At 47.7% G+C, this 23021-nt stretch overlaps 2 protein-coding genes across 2 annotated transcripts in view; one reads left to right on the forward strand and one right to left on the reverse strand.

The window, feature by feature from the left end:
• Nucleotides 1-23021, forward strand: part of ANGEL1 (angel homolog 1) — a gene marked incomplete at both ends in the record, with an annotated part of 84476 nt that overhangs the window by 18353 nt on the left and 43102 nt on the right. The window lies entirely within an intron of this gene.
• VASH1 (vasohibin 1) lies at nt 1622-12303 on the reverse strand (the record flags this gene model as incomplete). The annotated part of the gene is made up of 7 exons (XM_084263464.1): nt 1622-1975; nt 2561-2673; nt 3065-3446; nt 4813-4887; nt 5920-5976; nt 7037-7125; nt 12028-12303. 7 exons carry the CDS (start codon nt 12301-12303, stop codon nt 1903-1905), a joined length of 1065 nt encoding a protein of 354 aa, XP_084119590.1. The 3' UTR covers nt 1622-1902.

Consider the following 23021-nt stretch of genomic DNA (forward strand, 5'->3'; position numbering starts at 1 on the left):
CACCTCCTTATGAATTGTCCTGATCATTCAGCATTGCAGAAAATTAAAGATTAAAACCAGAGCTTGGAAAGAAAGACTGCAGTGGTATGGATGTAGTGCCTTCCAAGTTACATCACAGTTAAGGATGTACAATTAGGAACCTGTAAGGCCTGAGTTAAATCGCTTGTGGGTGGTGCTTCAAGGATTAACACTGCTTTAACTGGGCAGAAGAGCTGATTTGTTTGGGGATAAGAACCCATTCTCTGCCACCAAAATAGCACTGCTTATATCAGGGCCTGGCACAGTAATGCTGCAACAAGAAACCTGGAAGTGCTAAGCTCCATCATGTTTCTTACAAGTTGTCAGGAAGGAATAAGCCCAGTTCTAACAAAATTAAAATTGGAGGATTTCAGAAAGTTGAGCTCCTTGTCAGTGCTCTGATGAAACAGGACAGTGTCTCTCAACCATACTCCCATGCCCGAGCTCTGCTTTTGCATCCCCTGGATCCATGTATCCAGGTCACCTGAAGGCCATGCTGTTCTGACTTCTGGCAACACCGCTCTTTCCAGGCCCTAGGCCTCAGAGAGCTCTGACAACACTCCAGATTCCTGACAAGCATTACGGTGCTTAATTAGTACAACCCCCCTGAAAAGAAGTGTAGGAAGAGTCAAGGCTGTGATGGGGCAGATAGGCCTGGCCTAGCCCTTTGGGGAAGGCTAGCATAAGTGGTGCTGTTAAATACTGCAGCTGTCTGAAGAGCCAGAACAAACACAGGTCTGGGACTGGGGTGAGCAACTACTTTCAGGAGGCTCCAGGCTGAGCTTTCAGGAAACTATCAGCAATCTCCTTGAGCAGGGCTTCCCACCAACAGGTGTTTGTAACTCTAGCACTAAGACTACCATGAGGAATGAGCAAGACCCTTGTGGAAAGGAAAAATGCTTGTAAAACCTGTTCACATCATTACATCCTTCCTTAACTATTGACTCTTACAACTCGTACCGCAGTGACTGAAGTGCCTTCTGCAAGCTTTCACAGTAGCAGTCACTGGAAGTTAATAGAAGGCTGATAAGAGATGTCAAAGTTCAGGGTTCCCACCAGCCCCTGCCTGCTCCTGCCTTCACTGCTGGGATGATTGAGGTCTTTCTGCCTGTTTTCATGGGCAGTGACATAGGCGTGTCCTGACCCACTCAACCACAAAAGGACTTACAGCAACAGCTCACCAGCATTGCAGTGGGTAAAAAAGGATCATCATCCCACTGTCTACCCTCCAAAGACAATGAAATGCTTTGAAACAGGCAGGACTAAACACACAAGATGTGGTTTCTCTGGATGAGAGGCCCTTGTACGATCAATACATTGGGCTGAGCAAATTCAGCCCCGTCTCTCACAAGAGCAATGCTAAACAAAGTGTTCATAATTACAAAACCAGGAGTTTTTGCACAAGATGCAGGGGACATTCCATTCCAGTATCACTTCTCCCTCAGACCTTGCAGGGCTTGCATGAGTTGGAAACTTCTGTGGAGATGGGGAAGAAGTACTGTCAACAAGATGCTTCGTCTGCTCGCTGTCAACGTAAAAAAGCTGATAGCAAGTCTGCTGACCTCACTCTCTTTCTGTTCTTCCTGCAGAAAACTCCCACCAATGTACAGGTATTTTTTTATTTTTTCTTTTTTTTTTAAAAAAAAACCCCAAACAACCAAACTTTTTTCAGTGAATTAAGATGGACACCTCTCTCAGAAACAGGCAGGTGAATCCTCTGGGACCCATGGGATCCAGTTCTGGGACTGGCCCGCTAGGAAGTACCTGGGAAGATCAGCACTCTGTTACGTTCCCCTGTCCCCTTTGTCAGAATCACTGCAGGTGGATCTGTGTCCCAGTTGTGACCAGAAGTCTGTGAAGCCAGGGCACACAAGGCACAACTCTTCACACCCGGATCTGGTACCCATTGAGGTCTGGCATGGCTTTGGAATCGGCAGGCTTCTTCTCACCAGATGGCCTGTGAGTAAAGAGGGTAAGAACTATTGAGAAACATCTTTTGTCAGTCAGGAGGTGCTACACTTACAGGCAGCAGCAAAGGAAGAGGTATAGGAAGGCTTCAGACTTATGCTACGCTATTGAGGGCAGGATTTTTCTGCAACTTCCAGTAACTCCCAGTGATCTCCACAGAGGAGAATGCAGGTTAGGGAGAGCAGAAAGACGACTCTGGTGCCATATCAGTTCCAGGAAAACAATCTCATCTGCTGCAGTGTAATTTATGGAATCTCTTTGGGGCACAGGTCTGTGAGACACCAGAATTCAGACCTCCATGTAAGGTTAAATATCAGCTACCAAGGTAACTCTCTATTTGAGATGCCTTCCTCTTCCCTGCCAATACTAAAACCTCCAGCTCCTCCCCTCATCACTCCCCAAGCAACGATAAACTCACAAAGACACAGGCTAGGGAAGAATGCTACAGAGAAATATTCCTGTTATGAAGAACCTCAGTAAGACATCAGAAGGATCCAAAACCAGGCAGCAAGCTGGAGTCTGTGAGACACCAGAAATGCTCTAGCTAGGTCACCGGCTCAGCAGCTCCACTCACCGTCGGTCCCCGCGACTGTTGCGCCGATGGGGACTCGCCTGACCTCTTTGTGGGGAGGAGACATCTTTCTTCCTGTCCTTGGTGGGAGATGGTGGCCCAGTTCCTTTGCCAATCTGCCATGAAAATTGAAGAGCAACATAAGCAGAAAATCAACACGAGTGTATCCAGAACACAAAACACAGCAACAATTAATTAGATGAAAATAAAAGACAAAAAGGCAAGGCAAGTGCATCATAAAATGGAGAAGCCAGAAGAAACAAGCTGCAGTGACAGCTACAGCTCCAAGGACTATGTACAGCCCAACCTCATCACAGCACAGTACTGCACAAGGGTCCGTCAGGGGAACAGCCTGTATCCAGAGGAAAAGAGCCCTCAGCCTCCAATTCACCCTCTGCTCCCCTGCCATCTAGGAAAGCCTCCTGCCCCTTCCTTCCCCCAGCCTGCTGTCAGCCAGGCAAGCCAGCGGACGCAGCAGCAAGCTGCTTCTCCGCGCTCGCTGCTTACCTTCAGCCTCATATCACGGGCATGTCTCTCGAGCTCTTTGCGGAAGTCTTCCCGGGTGAGCTTGTCTAGATCCAGGATGGAGTGCTTCCACTCGATCTGCTCCACGCTGTGTGGGTCATGGGACACACAGTGTCCCAGCTTCACCTTTTTGAGGGTGTGCCAGCAGCGGCGATAGGCCTCCTCGAAGTCGAAGATGAGCTCGCTCAGGGTGCGGAAGACAGGTGCTTTGTACATGAGCTCCTCGCGCCGGCTGATGCCAAGTGCCCCATAGCGACCTCCAAAGTTCACCCCCAGCACAATGTGTCGGAAGTAGTTCCCTGAGAAGTGGGTTTTGAAGCTGATGGGGAAACGGTCCAGCGTGGTCATGTTGTTGGTGAGGTAACTGACAACAGCTGCTATTCAGGAAACAACCAGTGATACCATTTTCTTGACAAGATGCTTACTTCTTGCTCCAAAGCTTCCCAGCCTGCTCAGCAGACTCCCCACTGATTCAGGTATGACATAAGCAGGTGAACAGTCCAGCTCACTGAACCTGCCCTGCTTTCATCTAAGGTCATGGGGAAACCAAACTTGACTCTTCCACAGGACAGTCAACAAAGGGAAGTTAATTTTGAGGCAGTTTTGTGATGCGGAATCACAAGGTTGGAAGAGACCTTTGAAGATCATCAAGTCCAACCATTCCCATCCTATGCTAAACCAGATCCCTAAGTACCTCATCTACCCTTTTTCTGAACACATCCAGGGAAGGTGACTCAGCCCCTCCCTGGGCAGCCTGTTCCATGCCCTGACAACTCTTTCAGGAAAAGATTTTTTTCTAATGTCCAATCTGACCCTGCCCTGGGGCAGCTTCATGCCATTTCCCCTTGTCCCACCTCCTGTCCCCTGGCTGAAGAGACCATCGCCCACCTCTCTACAACCTCCCTTCAGGTAGTTGTAGGTGGTGAGAAGATCTCCCCTCAGCCTCCTCTTCTCCAGGCTGAACACCCCCAGCTCCCTCAGCCACTCCTCATAGGACTGCAATGGTAACACCTCAAGCATACTGTATTCCATAGCTCCCAAACTGTACATGTATTATCCCTCAGTTTGTTTTAATCTGTTTTACTATTTCACACACAAACTGAGGAACCTTCAGGACAAAACACTCCTCAGACTTGCCCTCTCTGCCTCTCCAGGTGGCTTTGCTAATGTGCATCAAGAATCTATAGCTCAAATGACACAGATTTAGCCTGGAAGATAGCTGGGAAAGATGTGTACCCAAAGATGACATGTTTGGAATTAATAAAGGTATTGCCTAAGTTGGCAGCAGGGTTAGACATAATAATATAGTAACATGCACCATAATTAGGAGTTGGGGAGGATCCCTAACTTATTTTAATGTATAACACATGCAGGCAACATCGCAGTAAGGGAACAATGTTACCCATAAAGAACTTCCTGACCTACCTCTAGCTATGATTTTTGCCCTGCTTTAGATGTTTCTTAGATCCTTCCTTTATCTTTTACTCCCTTGTAGAGTCATCCAGAGCAGCATCACCCTTCTTGGGGGAAGGACAAGCAACTCTGAAGGACTAGTTCTGGTAGTTCAGGGAATCCTTGGATTTGGATTTTATTTGTAGGTTTTTTTGGGGAGAACTGTGGAGGAAAAACAGAGGGATGTGAGGCTTGGTGACAGTATTATCAGCAGCCTCAAAGCATAAGAGGAGAAAACCAAGGACGGGCAGCTGTGCCGTTCCACCAGGAAAGGATACATTCCCAGGATCACAGCTTCCAGGCATTTTATTGGCAGGGCCTCTTTGGTCATTTCTTTGGCCAGATCCATCAGCCTGCAAAGTGGGACAAGGGAAAGACAAGGACAGTTAGAGGGCTCGTGCTATGCAAGTGTGGCCAGTTTGGCCCTATATACGTAAGGTAGGTTTCCAAGAGAGAAGGTGGCCCACTGAGGACAGGGAACAGAAGGAGGAGGATACTAAATCCAAATCAGATCTCTACCATGTGCTGTTGCTGCTTACAAGGAACTCCCTTCAGTGAGCTAGAGCAGAGCTGCATACTAGGCCAGCCTCTGTTCTCAGGGAGACCACAGCACTTGGATGGACACCAGTGTGACCACAAGCAGCAGCCTCAAAGCACCAGCAGCCAGAAACGTTTGCCTGGCAAGGTTTAAGGACAGTGAAGTCCTCTTCTCTGGCATCAACTTTACTCTCTATTTAACAAATACTGCTGAGGAGACATTGCAATGCTTACAGCACAAGACATCTGGGGTCACCTAAGTCTACTGGCCAGACCAATAGTAAGAAGCCAGTCTTGGGAGACACTTCAGTATGCTGGCCAAGAAAGTCAATGAACTTCAAATGTGTTATCTCCAGGTACCTATGGGGCACAGCACTTCCCAAAATCTGCAGTCAGGAGAATTTCCCTTCAAAGTGTGAGACAGCAAAACTTTGTGAGCCTAGGTACTGCAAAGGCACTTACAGGAGCTATGGAGTTAGACCTGTAAAGATACTTGGCTTTTACAAGGTTTGTTGAGGGCAGGACCTAATTTCAGAGTCCATCAGAAGTTCATATAGTTATATTCCAATTAGAAGCAGACAGAATCTGCATGTCTTTGAAATACATTTACATTATTTTATTGCATTTCTTGATTCATGACAATAAAACCTACTCCTGTCCATGAGAAAGGCCAGACACAGCTATGCCCCAGACAACAGAATTACCTACAGCATCATGGAGCTGCAGTACTGAAAGCCCTGAGTGCCACCTAGACCTTGGCTAGGGAATTGAAGACAAAGCAGTGGGTATAGCAAGGATCCAACATCTTAAAGCGAGGATTAAATGATGTAGGGGCTGCCAGAACTTACCCAGTTAGAGGTCTGCTCTTCTTAATCTCAAAGAATTGTGTCCCAGTGTGATTGTACCTGGAGGTAAGAAGTTAAGGGCGTGGCAGTTTGGAAAGCAGAGTTTGAAGAACACCTGTCTGAAGAACTTCCATGTTACCGTTCTCAGAGTGGTCATGATCCCACAGATAAAACACCAATGCAAGAAAGTCATCATGTCATGTCCCACCCTGTCCCCCACCCTTCTGCCATTTATAGTTCCACCTTACTCCCACTGTATTACCTTCTTGTCATTCTTTTTCTCCTCCCCACACACAGTTTTCCACCCCATTTCCCAAAGGTCCATGCTGATGGCACATGCTCAGCTTTCCAGTTGCCAGGGCAGAACAAAGACTCATAGATCTCTGCCTGCTCCAGTCTGCACAAGGCATTGAAACATTCCTTATTCTAAAACTGGGACCCAATCCATTGTGCAGTCACCTTAGATAGGTGGGAGATGCCTAAAGATCTGCCTTCTTACCTTGCTTTAGGGCTGAAGTCAGAGCTAGCTCTGGATCTCATCAGTGAGATTAGCCTGTGCTTGCACAGCACATACCTGCTGTCCTGCACAACAGGGATGGAGAAGTCTCATTCCCAGGACACAACCACACAGGCAGCTCTGTGTGTAAAGCAGCAGGCTGCTGCTGATGCACAAATCAGGGTGGCTGAGTGTCCTTTGGACAGCTACAGAGAAGAGTGTTCAAGGAGGATGACCTGAGAGGCACCTCTTCTCACCACCACAGCTCACCCATGCCTTACTGGTGAGGTCACAGGGTTTGTAGCCTGAGACACAGTTGTCAGGCTCTCAGATAAGTGTATTTTTAATGAAAAAGGCACTGTAAAGCCACTGACCTAGAGGGGGTGGGTAGTGGGGAAAGGACAACACAGCCATTTGTTACATGGAGTGAACAGTAACGGGCAGAAAACAGAGTGACAGAACCAAACATCATCCCAAGTCCAGCTTCTGGTTTTCAGGGAGCAAGTTACAGTTGCCCTCCAGCTACAACAAAATGAGTTTTTCTGTTCTGCACAGGGAAGGAAATTCCCCTTGCTCTCTGCTCCTGGTTACCACAGGGGTGACTAAGGCAAGGTTAAAGGATACTGAAGCTCCCTGATGTAGCGCTGTACAGCTTCCAGGCGCTCAGGGATGGGGGTGGATGGCTGGAACGCAGGCACACTTGGTATGGGAATCTGAAATGAGGAGCAGAAGTTAAATCAGTGCATCCAAACCTTCACAGCTTCATGCAGAACTCAGTGGCACAAAACTAGCCCCATTTTGTTGCCTGAAGTGACCACACCAGCAACAATGCTCTGTTCCCACACTGGTAACTGGGAAGGGATTCAGAATGAAGCACCATCGCAGAACTGCAAGAGAAACTTTGTAAAAGGGTCCTGTTTTCAGCAACGTTAATTGGAAGAAATAAAGTCAACTGACAAGGCAAGATGTGAGACAGGAAAGCTATCACCCAAGACAGCAAGGCTTCACTTCAGTATGAAAACTGGAGAGCACAAAATTGAGAGGAGAGAGAGAAAGGCAGAAACAGAGAATGATTTTTCTCTGAAGCCACTGTAGCACAGATCAGTCCTGCAGGAAGGGTATAAAGGTCCCTCACCACCTCCTGGCATCTCAGGTGAGTTGGCATTGACTAGGACACATGCTTGACAGCATCAGGACTCCCACCCCAGCAGTGTCTGTTGTTTCAAATTACATGGTCAGAAAATGACTCCTGAAAGGTCACCATTTCAACTGCTGGCCCTACAGGTCCAGTCAGATTTTCCTCACCATTTGCTGCACAGGGGATAACTGCAGCCCTGTCAGCAGCTGAGAAAATGTGTCTAAGAGAAGGGCCCTGACAGAAATTTAGGGTGACTGATAGGCTTGGAGAAAGAGCCCAGCATGTTCCCTCAGAAGCACAGCTCATGCCTTGCACACACTCCTCTGACACCAGGCAGCAGCTTTTCTCAGCTGTTTGTTTTTCAGCATTTCAGTTCCTCCTCAGACTTCCCCCAGAGCTGGGCTATCCCCAGCTAAGAAGGAGTGAGTCAGAACCAGATCTTCCCTCCGTCCTTCCACTCTGCTGTGCACAGCTGCCTCTGCTGGCTATGGTTTTGTAGCCAGGGTCACTACTTAGCCACTCATCACCCTGCACGGGCATTTCTGTGGCCACTCATTTCCATTACCTCCTTCTGTTGCCTTGGGTTGGCACAAGTGACTGGAGAACGAGGTCAGGCACCTGAACCAGCCAAAAGCTGAGCCAGCAAGCAGCGTTAGTTCTAAGTCATATCGGTTCCCTGTGCTGGTTTGCCACATGGTTGGACTCTGCTTGTGCCTGCAGAGATCAGGGGCCAGAGGGTGCTCAACCTTGAGATACAGGCTGTCACTGCCTCTGGAAACTGTCATCTTGAAGTGTTTTTCAGTCCTAACTCCACACACCATCAGCAAGTAAACACTGAGCTGAACTCAGTCTCTATTCATTTTCTCTCCTGTGTTTTGATCTTCATTTAGTCTTTTTGGAAACCACTGCTGCCCATTTTCCTAGCACCTCTTGGAAGTGCCAATGGCTGTCTGCAGCGTTTCATTTCTGTACCCTGCTTGGAGCAAGCAGAGGCACCAGCTGGCTCACTTGCAGGAGGTGGCAGAGGAAGGGTGGGAGCAGATGTAAAACTGGGTTTGTTTAGATGCAGCAGGAGCAGGGAAGGCTCCAGAGAGCGGTGCAGGGATGGAGCCATCTCTCGAACTGCATGAGCTGAGTCAGTTTGGATGCTGTGAGCTGACACACTGAGTCATAGGAAATCATTTCCAGGCAGAAACAATGAGAGAGGGGTAACAAGCAGGACAGGCTGACTGTTTAACTTAGTTTTATTTCTTCAGCATGGTGACTTTCATGTTTTTTCAGCTAAGACAAACAGATTAAGTGCATGTTGACAGCTCAGAGTGATGATCCTGGGTAGTTACTCCTCCCTTTACTAGTACAGGCCCCTAGATTCCCTTTTCCTCAAAGGACTGCAAAACTGAGCACAATGGCAACCAGTTCAGCAGGGGACTAGTTAATGCAGAAGAGCCTTCTGCACCTCAAGTAATTAAACTGATGAAAGTACAGTGTGCTCTCTCTCTCTCTCTCAGATCTGGGCCTGCAGCCCAGACTGGGCTACAGTTCCTTTTGCATCAGGTCTATAGCATTTTAATGGGGCAATGGAAGCAGGGGGAGAGGAATAAGTTTTACATCCCTCAGTCCCACAGTGACAGGATGGAAGACCTTAACGTTTTGTTCTTACCCAGCATCATCCGCTGCACATCTCAGAAGGGCTATAAATATTAGGCAGTCTCACCATCCTCCAGAAAGCAGAGAGGAATTTATTTGTAACAACAAAAAGAAGAGAAAATCACATCTACTTTGATTTCCCTTTAGTTATTCTGAAAGCTGGAGAGAGAGCTAGGAAGAGAGCCCAGATTTCCCAGAGCACATGCCTCTGCCAGGCTCAGCAGACTGAACACATCCTTGATCCCTCATCAGTTGTGTGGAGGGGTTGTGTCACCCCAGCCCTTAGCTGCACACAGCCCAGCAGGCTGGCTGCATCCCTGGGATGGGGATCCAGAGAACAACAGAGATTTTCATGTACTCAGTGGGCCGTGGTGTACATGAGACAAGGCAGATGGGAGTGAGGCACAGACAGAGCTCCATTCTTACCTGTATCACAGAGGTGCTTTTTTAGCCAACCTTGTTTGGCAACAGTTTCTTTCATGGTGCTTATTTGTATCTAAGCACCTCCCTAATCTCCCTTCTGCAAGCAACATGGGAGCAACACCAGTCCCAGAGTAAAGAAACTGGATTTTTTGCTTTCTCTCTATATGAATCCATTAGATACAACTCCTTCTGCCTTTGCCCTCATAACCACCTCATTTAAAATCCATTATGTCCAAATGAGGCAAGCACACATCACTTTGCATTTCCAGTGTGCCCCAGTTTGATGGTCCCAGCAAAGCAATACCTGTAGCTAGGAAGGAAACAACCTACAGGAAGGTGGCACTCTGAAGCCTGGCACATGGCAACTGTGTCCTCCCACGGCAGCACAGCTCACTTGGTGGACACCCCCGACTCTCAGGGAAGGGAATGGAGACCACTGGAGATCTCTGAGCTCTCACACCACAGTGAAAGACACGGCCCCTGCAGCTGATCTGTGAGCACGTTCATCAAGTCTGATCACAGCCTCCAGCAGCCATCGTCTGACAGTATTCAGCTTATTGACAACTCTCTTGAGAGTTACTTCCCCCAACACCCTATACTGGCTACTTGCCAAAAAATTTGGGAGTAGGCAAACCACTGTCCAGTTCCCAACACCTAAAAAGGCTTATTCACCCCCAGCACATGGAGAGTATCTGACTTTTCAGAGGAGCTGGCCCTGCAGAGTACACTCATTGCCCTAATTGTCATCTGTTGCAATAGCCATTCAAAGAAACTTGATGGCATGGAGACGTGTGGTGACATAAGCAGCCTTCAAAGATAAACATGCACCCCTAGAAGGGAGAAGGAGCTAGGGAAACAGAGCCCATCCATCCTTGCTGCTTCCTGCAGCAGCCTCTCAGCTGTATGCCTGGTGAGGTTGGGAATGGGATCCCAGATTGCAGAGCGCTGATCAGAGTTTATAGATCTGGTTCCCAGGGATGCTAGCAAAGAAAAAGCAGAAGAAAAAAATACATATCCCAATTTCACCTGTTACTGCAAGAACCACTCGTGTTGCCTAACTGTAACCCTTTGGCACCAAGACTGTACAGTGAGAACAGAGGAAATAGTTCATATTAAGACTGAAACCAGAGACTGGACACTGTATTTCCCTCCCCTAAAGCACTGGACTCTCATTAGTGAACTCATTCCATTTCCCTCACCTCTCCCAGCCAGATCGGCCCTTTTCGTCAGGAAATTAAGTAGTGCATGTTCCCATTGCTCTGAAACACATTCTCAGCCTTCACCCAGGCTGCAGACAAAGTCAGATGAGAGGAAGGAAGTCTGAAAGGGAAGGAAAAGTCTAGGGAGGATAGAATAGGGACTGTAATCAGGATTCAGGATTTGTTCTGGTTGCTGCCACAGATGCCTGTAACTTCACTGCACAAAGGATGTTGCATCACAGGCTGCTCCAGAGTTCCCTGTGGAAAGCAGTACGGATTGCCTGTGAACTACATAATAACACGTTCTTGCATACTTAAAATTACCTTTCCAAGGAGGTAAGTCCTTGCTAAAAAAGCCTGAGCAACAAAAGCTTCATCTTCTTGTGTTTGAATTTCCTGGGTTAGCACGATGGGAGTATGCTCAGGACCCACCAATGGAGAGACACACCAAATGCTTGCAGTGCCTTTTGTTCACAGGATGCCAATGAAAGGGGGAGAATGTTATCTGGCTGAGGTGCAACACGGGAACAATCACAAGAATTCACATGCAAATGTTTCCGTAGGACAGAAGGTGAAGTGGAACGATCACCCCTTCCTCTTTTTGTGGAGTTCTCTGCAGCCAGGGCAGGAACGCACTTGGAAATGGAAACATCTGGCCCCACACCGGCAACAAGCTCTGCATGTGCTCAACAACTCCTCTTAAAACTCCATGGCATCAAAGGTGCCTTTTCTGACGCCTTTTGGTGAGGGAGACTGTACCCAAATACCATTTCTTCGGTGCAACTCCTGTCCATTTCCCCCTCCCCCTCCAGTGTTCAGCCTCTTTAAAACCTCCCTCTCCTCACCTCTTCATCATTTATCCAGTCCTTCTCTTCGGGCAACCCGTGTCCCCCCCGGCAGGCCCACACACGGGCTGTCCGGAGCCTGTTTTCCAGCAAGGCCTCACAAGAAGGTGCCGCCGGTGCGCCCGGGCAGAGCCCCGCCGACACCCTCCCGCTTCGCTTCCTGCGGGAGCACCCCGGGGGGGGGGCGGGGGGGGTGTCTCTTCCCGAGGGATCCCTCCCGAGCCTCCAAGGGGGCAGGCGAGCGACCCTTCCCCGCGGCATGTCGCCGTTTCTCCCCTCTTCCCCGGGACCCCGCGCCGCACCAGCCCCGGGGGGGGGGTGGTGGTGGTGTGTGTATTGGGGAGGGGTGTGGGGGGGTCTCACCTTGGGCAGGTCGGCGGCGCCCCGGATCCTCTGCGCCACCCGCTCCCCCTCGGGGTGGATCCTGCCCACATGCCGCCACATCCGCTCCCAGGTGGGCTCGTCCACCGGCAGCCCGCCGCGGTTGACGAAGAAGGGGACGCCGCCGTCGCGGAGATCCTCCTCGCCCTCCTCCTCCTGCTGCTCCTCGTCCCGCGGCGCTGCCGCCGCCGCCGCCGCCTCACCGGACGGGGGGCGCCTGGCGGCAGCCGCGGCCCCGCCGCCCCCCGGCATCGGCATCGCCGCCGCCAGCCGCGCTCAGCGCCCGCCGCCCTTCGCCGGGCCGCCGGGGGCCGCGCCCCGCATGGCCGGCGTAGCGGGCACGGGGCGTCACCGCCCCCGCCTCGTCCCCGGAGATAGCGAGGCGGAGAGGGGTTCGGGGAAAAGGGGAGAAAAAGCCAGGCGGGGCGGCGCCGGGTACCGCATCAGGCCGCCGCGGCGGGGGAGGCGCCGGCGGCCCAACCGCCCGCGGCAGTGACGGCGGGCACCGCGCGGGGCGGGCCTGCCGCCGGGGCGCCCCCGCCGCGCCGCCTCCCGAGCGCTCCGCGGGGCGGGGGGCCGGGCGGGGACAACCGCCTCCCCGGCGGATGCTGCATGCGGGGTAACAAAAGCCCCCGCGCGGGGCGGCGCCGCGCTGGGCCGGGCGCTGCTTCACTCCGCGCCGCGCCCCGTGGTCCTGCCGGACCCTCTGGTCGTCCCGGATCGGGTGGAGCGGCTCGCAGGCGGGGATGGAGGGGGGGATGCAGCGCCGAGGCAGACAGGGGTGCCGCTGCCCGCGGGCGATAAGGCCGGCAGGCTGCAGCCGGGCGATAAGGAGGGCGGGGCGGGAGGGCGGGAGCGAGGCGCTGGGGTGAGGCTGCGGGAGGGGCCACGGGGGCGGGGCCACGCGGCAGCCGTTTAACGGTCGCTGTGAGGGGCAGCGCGCGGCTGCTCGATGCCTGTGGCGGGCTGAGATGAGCTGAGGGGAGGGTTGGGCGGGGGGCAGCAAGGCCGCGCTGGAGCGGGATGGGGATCCGGCCCTGCCGGGTGGTAAAGCCCCGCTGGAGGCGAGGGTAGGTTTCCGCCCTGAGGCACAGATGGAGTTGGCGGGTGGGAAGTGATGGATGGTAACTGGGGAGCCCCTGCTTTGGCTTGCCGGCTGGCACAAAGTGGGTCTTGCTGGTCTCTGCCTGTGCCACCTGAGGCGCGCCTCATCGGAGGGGCCCAGCAGAGCTCTTCTGGCTGGAGAGCTGCAAACCACATCTCTGTACAAGGTCTGGGGAACGCGCCACAGATGGCGTTATGGTTCTTCTCTATTCAGCCCTCCTCTAGTATGGTGAAGTACGTGCCTGTGATGGGGGGTTCCTCCTGAGACACAAGAGCTGTGGACGCCTGTTCTTGTCCCGTGTGTTTCTGGTACAACGGTTGTGCCTTTTCCTGTAGGAGTCTGGTAGCTTCTTGCCATGGGCAGGACTGCTGGCTGTGTTTTCTCCCCACCCTGTAATGTTAATCCACGTTGAAAGCTCTAGTATAATAGGAAAGTGTTCTTTAATTTAAACCCAGATTAATAGAGTTGTGTCCAAAGTAACAGGTCAGCTGCTGAGGAAACTGCCAAGGAGTGTCTTGAAATGGCACTCCAAACAAAGGGCTTGTCAGTTAGCATAAGTGTGGGGAAGGAGGGAAATACATCCTTGGTCTGGTTGCCATGGGATTTGAGAAGTGGGAATACCCTTTATGGAGTCTGGCAGAGGATATCAGAGAGAAATGCCTTTTCTTGTAATGCTCTGTGGGCAGATTTTCACATGAGATAATTTCTGTGGGCGAAATCCTTGAACGCAGCATCTCTATTGGACTTCGTGTTGCCCAAATTGCTGAAAGGTGGACTTCCTTTCAAGGGAGTTAAGCTAAATGGATGTTCCCTGCTTCTGCCTGCCAAGCAAATCACTGGCATTGCTTCAATCAGCATACATCGACTTATGTGATGTTAAACACATACTTCTTCACTGCATAAGGATTTTCACTTCAGTGGGGACCTTAAGCAGCGCTGATTTATTAGCTGAGCAAGGTTGTTAGTGTTGTTGTCTTTGCCTTTTACCTGTGGGAAAGTGGAGATCAGTGAAAGATGACTCCTTATGTCTAAAAAGGCAGTAAAGTCTGTGGCCAGAATCGCTCTACAGCCCCTGTTGGGACACATTTTGCAAGGAAAGTTCATATCCTCCCATGTTTTCAGTCCCTTCTTCCCCGGTGATCCCCAAGTCCCCCTACAGACACAGGACTCATGCAATGCCAGTGCACAGGTATGTTGGGGAACATCATCTGCATTTCGGTTGAGTGGCAGGTATATTTCCAGTAACAGCACTGGGGAAAGGACAGGGTGGAGAAGCTTTAAATAAGTCTTTTAGAGCTGTATTATGTCTCCTGACTGAAGCTAAGCACAGGCACAAGGCTGCTGGTTTCAGTTTTGAGCTCCAGCCTTAATTCAGTGTTGGCAGTTGCCTTCTAAACCTCATCTTCCCTATCTGTAAGAGGGACATACTAATAACCCTGACTTGCAGCCAGAGATTTTGTGAAGACTAGTTGGCATTTTTGGCCTGTTAACCGTTATTTTTTTCCTAAAAATGAAAACAGTGTGTTATAGTAGAAATGAAATACAATCCTTGTATCTTTGATGCTTTAAAATATATTATCAAATCTCAGTGGGAGAAAATGTAGCTGGTAATCATGAGCAGGCTTCAAAATAGGGCTTGTCAGGGAATTGTTGCTTTGGTTCATATTAGTTAATTATTAGTCACTGCCCCTCCCTTCTGCCCATCGCTCTCAATAACCTGGCAACAGCAAGGGATCAATATTTTAAGGTAATAACATGGCACTACACTTCTGTTTAGCTGAGGAAGAATAGAGCACAGCCATGGTGAGTGAGCCAGTCCCTGCAGAGGGGACTGAAAGTACCTGAGGTGACAGCAGAGGACAGAGACTTTGCTGCCTCTTCTGTGCAGATGGTGTTTCTTTGTCTGCAAACGTTGTTACCTGTGGCACCAGCTGTGCAATGGATGTTAAACACTGCCTCTCATTTCTGACAGCAGATTATTGTGACTGCGTTGATAAGGGACCAGAAGACCATTCCATTTTCATTTAATAACAGTATAAATCTTTCCTTTATGTATGCTCTGCAGAGAAAGGCTGTGCAGATGCTCTGTGAAGCATGCCTAGAGATATTGGTTCAGATGAGGACTTTGCTACACCAGAGTTAAGATTTGCTGTTAGTGAAAGAACAAAATAACATTGATAAAGGATTGGAATCAGGTCAGATCCACTTTGAATAAAGACATTGTTCCATAAGATATAAAATATTTGGTAAAAGTATTCAAGTGCTCTTTACACCACTTGAAAAATAAATTATCTTCTCTGTTCTCCTGGGCCAGCTGTGAGTTTTGTCTCTATTGGAGGGGATCCAGAACTTGTTTCTGTAAACATGGATAGTGATGGCGTTGACTTTCTGTTTTGTAAAGTCTGTTACATTTTGATTAATATTTCTTTAAATTTCTGTCAATCTTTGCTTGTATCTCTCTTAAAATCTTCAAAAGCATCAGACTGGTCTTTAAGCAGTATCTTTGTGAAATTTGCACAGGAGCAATTAAAATGATTGCCAGAGATTTCTAGTTCTTGATAGCAGTTTTAGGTTGCTATTTCCATAGTTTAGTTTACATGCATTTTCTTAGTGTGAACTGGAACCCTCCATGTAATACTAAATGTTGCTTAGAGCATGAAGAGGGGTTGTGCTGTCTTTATCTTGGCTTAGCTTTTTGTGATCTAAGCTTTTCTGTGCTGTTAACTTCCATTCTGCAACCATTCCAAGAGGGGGTTCCCTTTCCTGTATTCCTGCAAGAGCTCTGTGAAAAGCCTTATGTGACAAACTCGCATCTTTCTGAATTACAGAATGGTTTGGATTGGAAGGGACCTTAAAAGGTCATCTAATCCACCCCCTGCCCAGCAATGAGCAGTGAGCAGGGACATCTTCAGCTAGATCAGGTTGCTTAGAGCTCTGTCCAGCCTGACCCTGAATGAGTCTGTGGTTTAGAGCTGATCCTGCTTCTGGAAGGCATGACCTGTTAAAATCCCCTTCTTCTGTGCCTGAAAATCAGTGGCCTAAAATATTGACCACACTGAGGTGTGAGAGTTTTTGCTGATCTGAAGGACTATCTTGATGGGGAAGTAAACTCAAGTCACTTCCATGAATGATCTTTGCTCACGCAAACAGCCTCTTGGATTCCAGTTACTGCACTTAAATGAGAGAAATAGTGTGTATCAGGGAACATCAGAGCAGAGTGGCTTAATGGAAGATTTCTTTGTAGTATCTTTTACACAGTATGCAAACTATCTCTTTTAAGTGCTTGATTTGGTGGCTTGTTTGGGTTTTTTTTTTTTAAAGTGCCTGTCAGTTAAAGATAGGGGGCTGAAATTCATGTATTTTTTGTTAGTGTGGTGTTTCCTTTATCTGTGTGTAGTTTCCTTCAGCTCACACCTGTATTCCCTGTAGCCTGTTCACACAAATGCCATCCTGTGCAGTGAAATTCTCTGCTGTGCAGACCCCCCGATGAGATCAGCGCACTGCTGAGCAGTATGCACACGCTGCAGTAGATCATTGCCAGAGCAGGAATTCTACCTTTGCCCCTAATTCAGCTCTTGCCTTGTTTCTAATCAGGACTATCTCTGAAGATAATAGCAAAGCTTCTGCTATTTGATTGCAAAGCCCATGTAGCCTTTAGCCTGCCTGGAAGATTGATTGGCATAGCAGTGCCAGAATAGCCCTACTCTGTGGGCAGTTAAGAGCAACTTGGAGACTGATAGAGTGAATCCACACGCTTTACTATTTAGGTGCAGTCATACTGATTACTATTACCGTGTAGATCAGATCTAAGAGACCCAAGACTTCGATTCAATCAAGTTATCAAATGACAGCAAGTATTTGTGAACCTCCTGCATTTATCTTCCCTTATCATTGGCCTGTTGAGTTGTTACGTAACCCAGCACACTGTGGCATGGCATTCTCTGTCCTCTCTGTCACATGGTCGATACACCAGCCATGCATCATCTGACACATGGAGAGTGACAGGCTGGGACTCAAGAAGGCTGAAAGGTTTGGGACTGGGTGGAATGAGGAGAGGACTGCAGGTGGTGATTGGGACTTGACAACCGGAGTGTTTTATTTGGAGTTCTTCGTAATAACGCTGCTTGATGAAAGGGACGTGGAGAGGGCTTGGGTGTGGAGTTTCAGGGTTGGGAATGGAAGCAAACAGCCCATCATCTTGTATGTTTTGTGCCACCCCAGCTTAGGGGCAGGGTGTGAGACCAAAAGCTAAAAGTTTTGGGTTGTGTGCAGAGCTGGCATCTGAAGATTACCCCAAATAGGGAACAGAAAAAGCACAATGATACTTGGGTGACAAGTGGAAGAACTGTAAGTAGAAAGACTTTCTGAAGTTCAGCTGCCACCTTCAGACAAAGACAGCAGACTGACACAGCTTCACTCCAACTTCAGTGAAAGGAAGTTGAACAGATAACAGGTATAAACTATTCTACTTAGTTGAGGAGGAAAAGGGGCTTTGTTTTCTGAAGAGTGGTAAACTCCAGTTCTAAGAGTCACAGAAGTTAATACAGCTTACCAGATAAGTGCTAAACTGACATAACTCAGTTAGACCTGAAGTTACACTAGCAAAAAAATCGTGGAGCATAAATTGAAAATAAGTGTACCTGATTTTAAAGTTAATCATCTTCTACAGTGAGCTTTTGGATAAAGCAGGAAGGTTCTTTAATCATAACATTCTTAATTTCCTTTCTGTCTGCTGTTTTTTCTAGAGTTTGTGAGGAAACAAGCTTCTGGCCCCTAAAGCCTTTTTCCTGTTCCACACTGGTACAGAACAGACACTTGTGAAAGATTTAGCTGGAACCAGAATGAGTACACCAACATGCAGGGCATTTATCTAGGGTGTTTTTTTGTTTTTTTTTTTTTAAGAACTGCTTTCAAATTCCAACAATGCTTGGTGTGAAATAGAAATTTAAACATTCGTTTCTTGCATCCACACAGGTGTGCTGACCTCAGGCTATAAGGTGAGTCTTTCTTATATGGGTCAGGGTGAACACTCAGTTACACAAACCAAAGACACTACTCCCAGACTAGCCAAGCCAGGAACTTACTTCGAGCTTTAGGTTCAATTCCCTGTGCCAAGTCTAGTCATGCATGCTATTTGAACTTCAGTCTGTCTTATCATTGACTCTGCAGATCATCAGTACGTTCTGGAAGTGGTGCCTTTCTCTTTTGAGCCTGAGTAACCTTTCTTAGGATAAATTTGTTGTTCTTCAAGATATTTCAATAAACTTGCATCTCTCAAGAGTAAAGGTACTTCCTCAAGAGACTTTTTTATTATTTTCTTGGTCAATTTTGTCTTCAGCAGTTTCCTGTTCACAGCTTGGTCCTTAGGGTTTCCAGTTTTAACTTTGTCATTTAGTGGTAAGGGTTTGTTTTTTTTTTTCTGAAGCTTGGGATAAAATTGCAGCAAATAAATTTTCAAGTGCAGCTTGCATTTGAGATCTGTGCTGTGTTCCCTCCTCTCTGGTATTCTGCTCTGCCTGTGCTTCCCTGGTGTTTTTGTTTGTATGCCTGCAGCATCAGGTCTGGAGAGCTGGGGAGGGAGAAACCAGATGAGGTTCAACAAAAGCAAGTGGAGAGTCTGGCACCTGGGAAGGGATAACTGCTGGAATCAGTACAGGCTGGGGGTGACCTGCTGGAGAGGAGCTCTGTGGAGAAGGACCTGGGGGTCCTGGTTGATGACAGGGTGGCCATGAGCCAGCAGTGTGCCCTGGGGGCTGAGAGAGACAATGGGATCCTGGGGGGCATCAGGAGGAGTGTGGCCAGCAGGTCACAGGAGGGGATCCTCCCCCTCTACTCTGCCCTGGTCAGGCCCCACCTGGAGTGTTGTGTCCAGTGCTGGGCTCCCTGGGATCAAACAGACAGGGATCTCCTGGAGAGAGTCCAGAGGAGGCTACAGAGATGATGAAGGGCCTGGAGCATCTCCCCTGTGAGGAAAGGCTGAGCTGGGACTGTTCAGCCTGGAGAAAAGAAGACTAAGGGGGGACCTTATGAATGTTTATCAATATCTGAAGTATGGGATGCAGGGGGAATGGGCAGCCCCTTTTCAGTGTCTGTGGGGACAGGACAAGGGGCAATGGCTGCAAGTTGGAGCACAGGGAGTTCCACACCAACGTGGGGAAGAACTTTTCCCCAGGGAGGGTGAGGGAGCCCTGGGACAGGCTGCCCAGGGGGTGTGGAGTCTCCTTCTCTGGAGAGATTCCAGCCCCGTCTGGACGCCGCCCTGTGCAATATGAGCTGGGGAGCTGCTTTGGCAGGGGGGTTGGACCCCATGAGCTCTCCAGGTCCCTTCCAACCCCCATGATTCTGTGATCCTTGCAAAACATGGAAGTGCTACTTTTGCAAATAGAGAAATAAGATGGACAGTGTAAGGATGTGCTTTTGCTGTAGGTGAAAAGATACCTGAGGAGGCTGTGTGATCACTGACCTCAAGCAGTACAGTCAGTGGAGCGAGGCACTTCTGTCAGCACTCGCACACTCAGGTATCTACACAGAGGTCTGTCTGCATCGTTCTCTGCTGTGAGGTGTGAGCTTGTCCTGAATGAGACTTTTCCTAAGCAGCAAGCTAAACTTCTTTAATTTTATTTCTAGGCCACAGGAATTGTAAATGAATAGGAATTCTGTGCATCTTGAAAGAGTTCTTCAATATTTTTTGGAAAGTGGGTTAATTCCTCGAACATGATTTGTTTTGGGGACTGGGGAGAATTGTGTGGAATGGGATTAGTTATGCAGCTTTTCACTGTTGGAAATGCAAATAAAATTTTTGATGCATCAGGCTTCCATCTTGCTTGTTTCTGTTGAAGTTAGAGCAGGAATGCATCCATCTGCCCTATCACATCATAAACTGAAAGGAAGGGCTATGCTTCTACTAATGTTCTTCTAATACATTCCTCAATTTTTTCATTATAGAAATAGGTTTATATCTGTTAAGACATGGAATGATCGTTTTGTCAATGTGAATCTCCTGTCCCCTTACTAATCTGTAGTCCTGTCGTGCCCAAATTATTAACTGACAACAATGTGAAGATGGTGTAAATGTTTTGTGCTCTCTGCTGTGTGGAAGCATTCTCCTGGTTGCACAACCCATTAGTCAGTAGCCTTCTATCCCATCTTTGAAAGCACAGTGAGTGTGAGGCAACAGAAGTGTTAGTGTGTGCAGATGCAGGGTATTCCTGATCCCCAAGTCCCACCTTTTGCCTTAGAGACATCAACACTAAATGTAGAGAACTGCTGCACTTGAGAGTGTTTGTGCACCACCTGGTTGTTAAAAAATGCCCAGTTTTGAAGACTAAATGTGAGTTGATACAGAGCTATGGAATTGAATGTTCAAGCTGGAGATGCTCAGACAAGGTGATTTCTAAATGGGATATTTATTATTGGCTTTTTTCTCCTGCCTATAAATAAAATATAGGCCCTTAATAAAAGAAAATGCACTTGCCAATATGAAAGTAGTCTAGAATATAGCTCTGGGGTTTTTTTTAGCAATATAAAATTTCTTTTGTCTGTGCTTTCTTCTCCTACATGTCTCCCTGCTTAGAGGAAAGCTGGCAAATTAGGGTGCCAAACAAAGACCAGAAAACAATGCACAGGAAGTATTCTGAAGAGAATCCCAGTCAAATTATGATAAATCTAGTCCTATCCTTAAAGAATTTTACAATGCACTTCTTCACTTTACCCTGGCTTGCTGAAACATGCTAATTTCATAGTAACAATACTCTTGCCTCAGTGATCAGTATGCTTTTCTTTTTGGTAGGTACCGGATTGAAGGTGCTTCGTGCCACACAGAGCCATCTCTTCATACAGGGGAGAACATTTTTTATTGCAGATATTGAAGGTAGGGTTGAGTTTATGTGGGAATTAAGGTGTGGTAGCTGATTGGTTTTATAGCTATCTCTGGACTAAGCAGATACAATAGTCCCTTGGAAAATGTATGAGGAATATACTGCAGGGCTTAAGGCTCATGCTCTGGGAGTATAATGGACTCTTCAGAAGCTCAAGTGATGCTGCTTTCTACCCAAGTTGTTAACTTTATAAGTGTCTGAATTGGAAATTAATTAGTTAATAAGTCTCTACTTATATCAATGGAGAATGTATTTTTCCTATTTTTCACCCTCTCCAACTGGTGCTCCAAAACACTATAAGCTGTGACATGAAAGCCTATTTTTTTTCTTCAGGCTTTATGAAGAAGCCATGTATGTGAAAGCTTTGTCATATTTGACCATTTTAACTATTTCTCCCTAGAGTGATTATTTAGCTTTTTTCCTGGGTAAAAATGTTACAGGTCGTAGAGTCTGTTTCAGAGAACAAAACGTGAGGAGTGGCATCTAGTGGTTAGTAGTGAAAATGTGCATAATTAATTTTTTTTTCCCCAGGATAGTGAAAAGTAAAGCATTTCCTAATAAATGGCCTGGTATTCACTTAGAATTTATAAAAATTTAAATTCAGTTCTGATTTCTGATGAATGCAGGTTTTTCTGTGTGCTGTTGGCCTTTGGTAAGCAGTAACTTTCTGGCTTGATGACTGGTGCCAAGGAATGAATTTGCCTGATACCAAGACCGGGTTACTTTCAACAGTTTCTGATGTCTTCCTGTCTCTGTTTTAATTGCTTGTTGGATTTTATAAATATTTTTACCTCTTTCCCACAACCATAATGACTTTGGGATCATGTGGCTTTATGAGTTTTTTTCTAAGGTGTTGAAGGGTGGTCATCTCATGAGTAGCTCAGTTGTGAGAAAAAAAATATTTGAAAATAAACTGATCTTGGCAAAGATCATCTGTTTGCTGATGTTGAGAAGCTCTCTCATGTATTGCTCTCTGTATTAGAAGAGTTGACACTGTTCACTCCACTGGGAAGGACTTACATCATCCAGCCCAGGTCTCTGCTAGATCAGGCAAACTTGTCAGATGGATTCTGTCTAAGAGGACAAAATGGATTATACCTGTGTGATGCCTGGTGGAGGAAATGGTTGGATTTAATACATTATATCCTGTTGTAATTTCCAAGGACTCATTTTCTGGGCTACTGGACCAGTGTAACAAATCTTCCTGTCAAATACTTACAGACAAATTCCAGCTGTCCAGTTCCCACTGAAGCAGGTGCTAGATAAAATCTCTATTGCTCCAGCTCAGTGCTTGGCTTCTTGTGTTGTACAACACTGTGATTTCAGGTTAAATTTGGAATGCCAAGAAATGAGGTAGTATATGGTGATATTTTATGGATCTCTGTAATGAAAAACGTACCTTCCCACTGGCCTGGCAGGCTACTGAGAGAATGGAAACAGATATTTCCTCAGACTTAAGAAAGGAGTGGGCTCCACTGAAATGAAACCAATCTATCTCTTATCTGACTTCCTAGGAAGTCACAAGCATAGTCAGAAATTCCCCCACCCATCCATAATAGCCTGAAGTTGGTCAAGTTTAGACTAGCAGCCACTGAGTTGAGACAATAATTAAAGTAATATGGCAAATCTTGTGCTCCAGAAGCTTTTGGGATGTATAGTGTCTAAATACATATGTAGCTATGGAAAAGTCTGGGAAAAGAGGAGGCTGTGTCAGTCTGACAGATCTCATGAGTCTTTGATTGGGCCTTGGATACATCCAGATAAGTCTACCTAGTTTTGTTTCCTTTCAATTCTTCAGGGGTGCAGAAATGGAGAGAGGAAGATAAAGGGATGTGTGGCAGAAGTGCTGTGTGTTAGGCACAGCTGCAGGGTCTGAAAGGAGAAGGAAGGAAACAGGTGAAATCTGTTGTGCTCAGAGGAATCAGCATGTATTTGAATGCTAGCAAATGTCTTCATAACTCTGTGCTCTCATGCTGTGAGAAAAGGCCAGGCTT

This window comes from Gallinula chloropus, assembly GCF_964237585.1.
Source record: "Gallinula chloropus genome assembly, chromosome: 4".
NCBI classification, from domain to species: Eukaryota; Metazoa; Chordata; class Aves; order Gruiformes; family Rallidae; genus Gallinula; species Gallinula chloropus.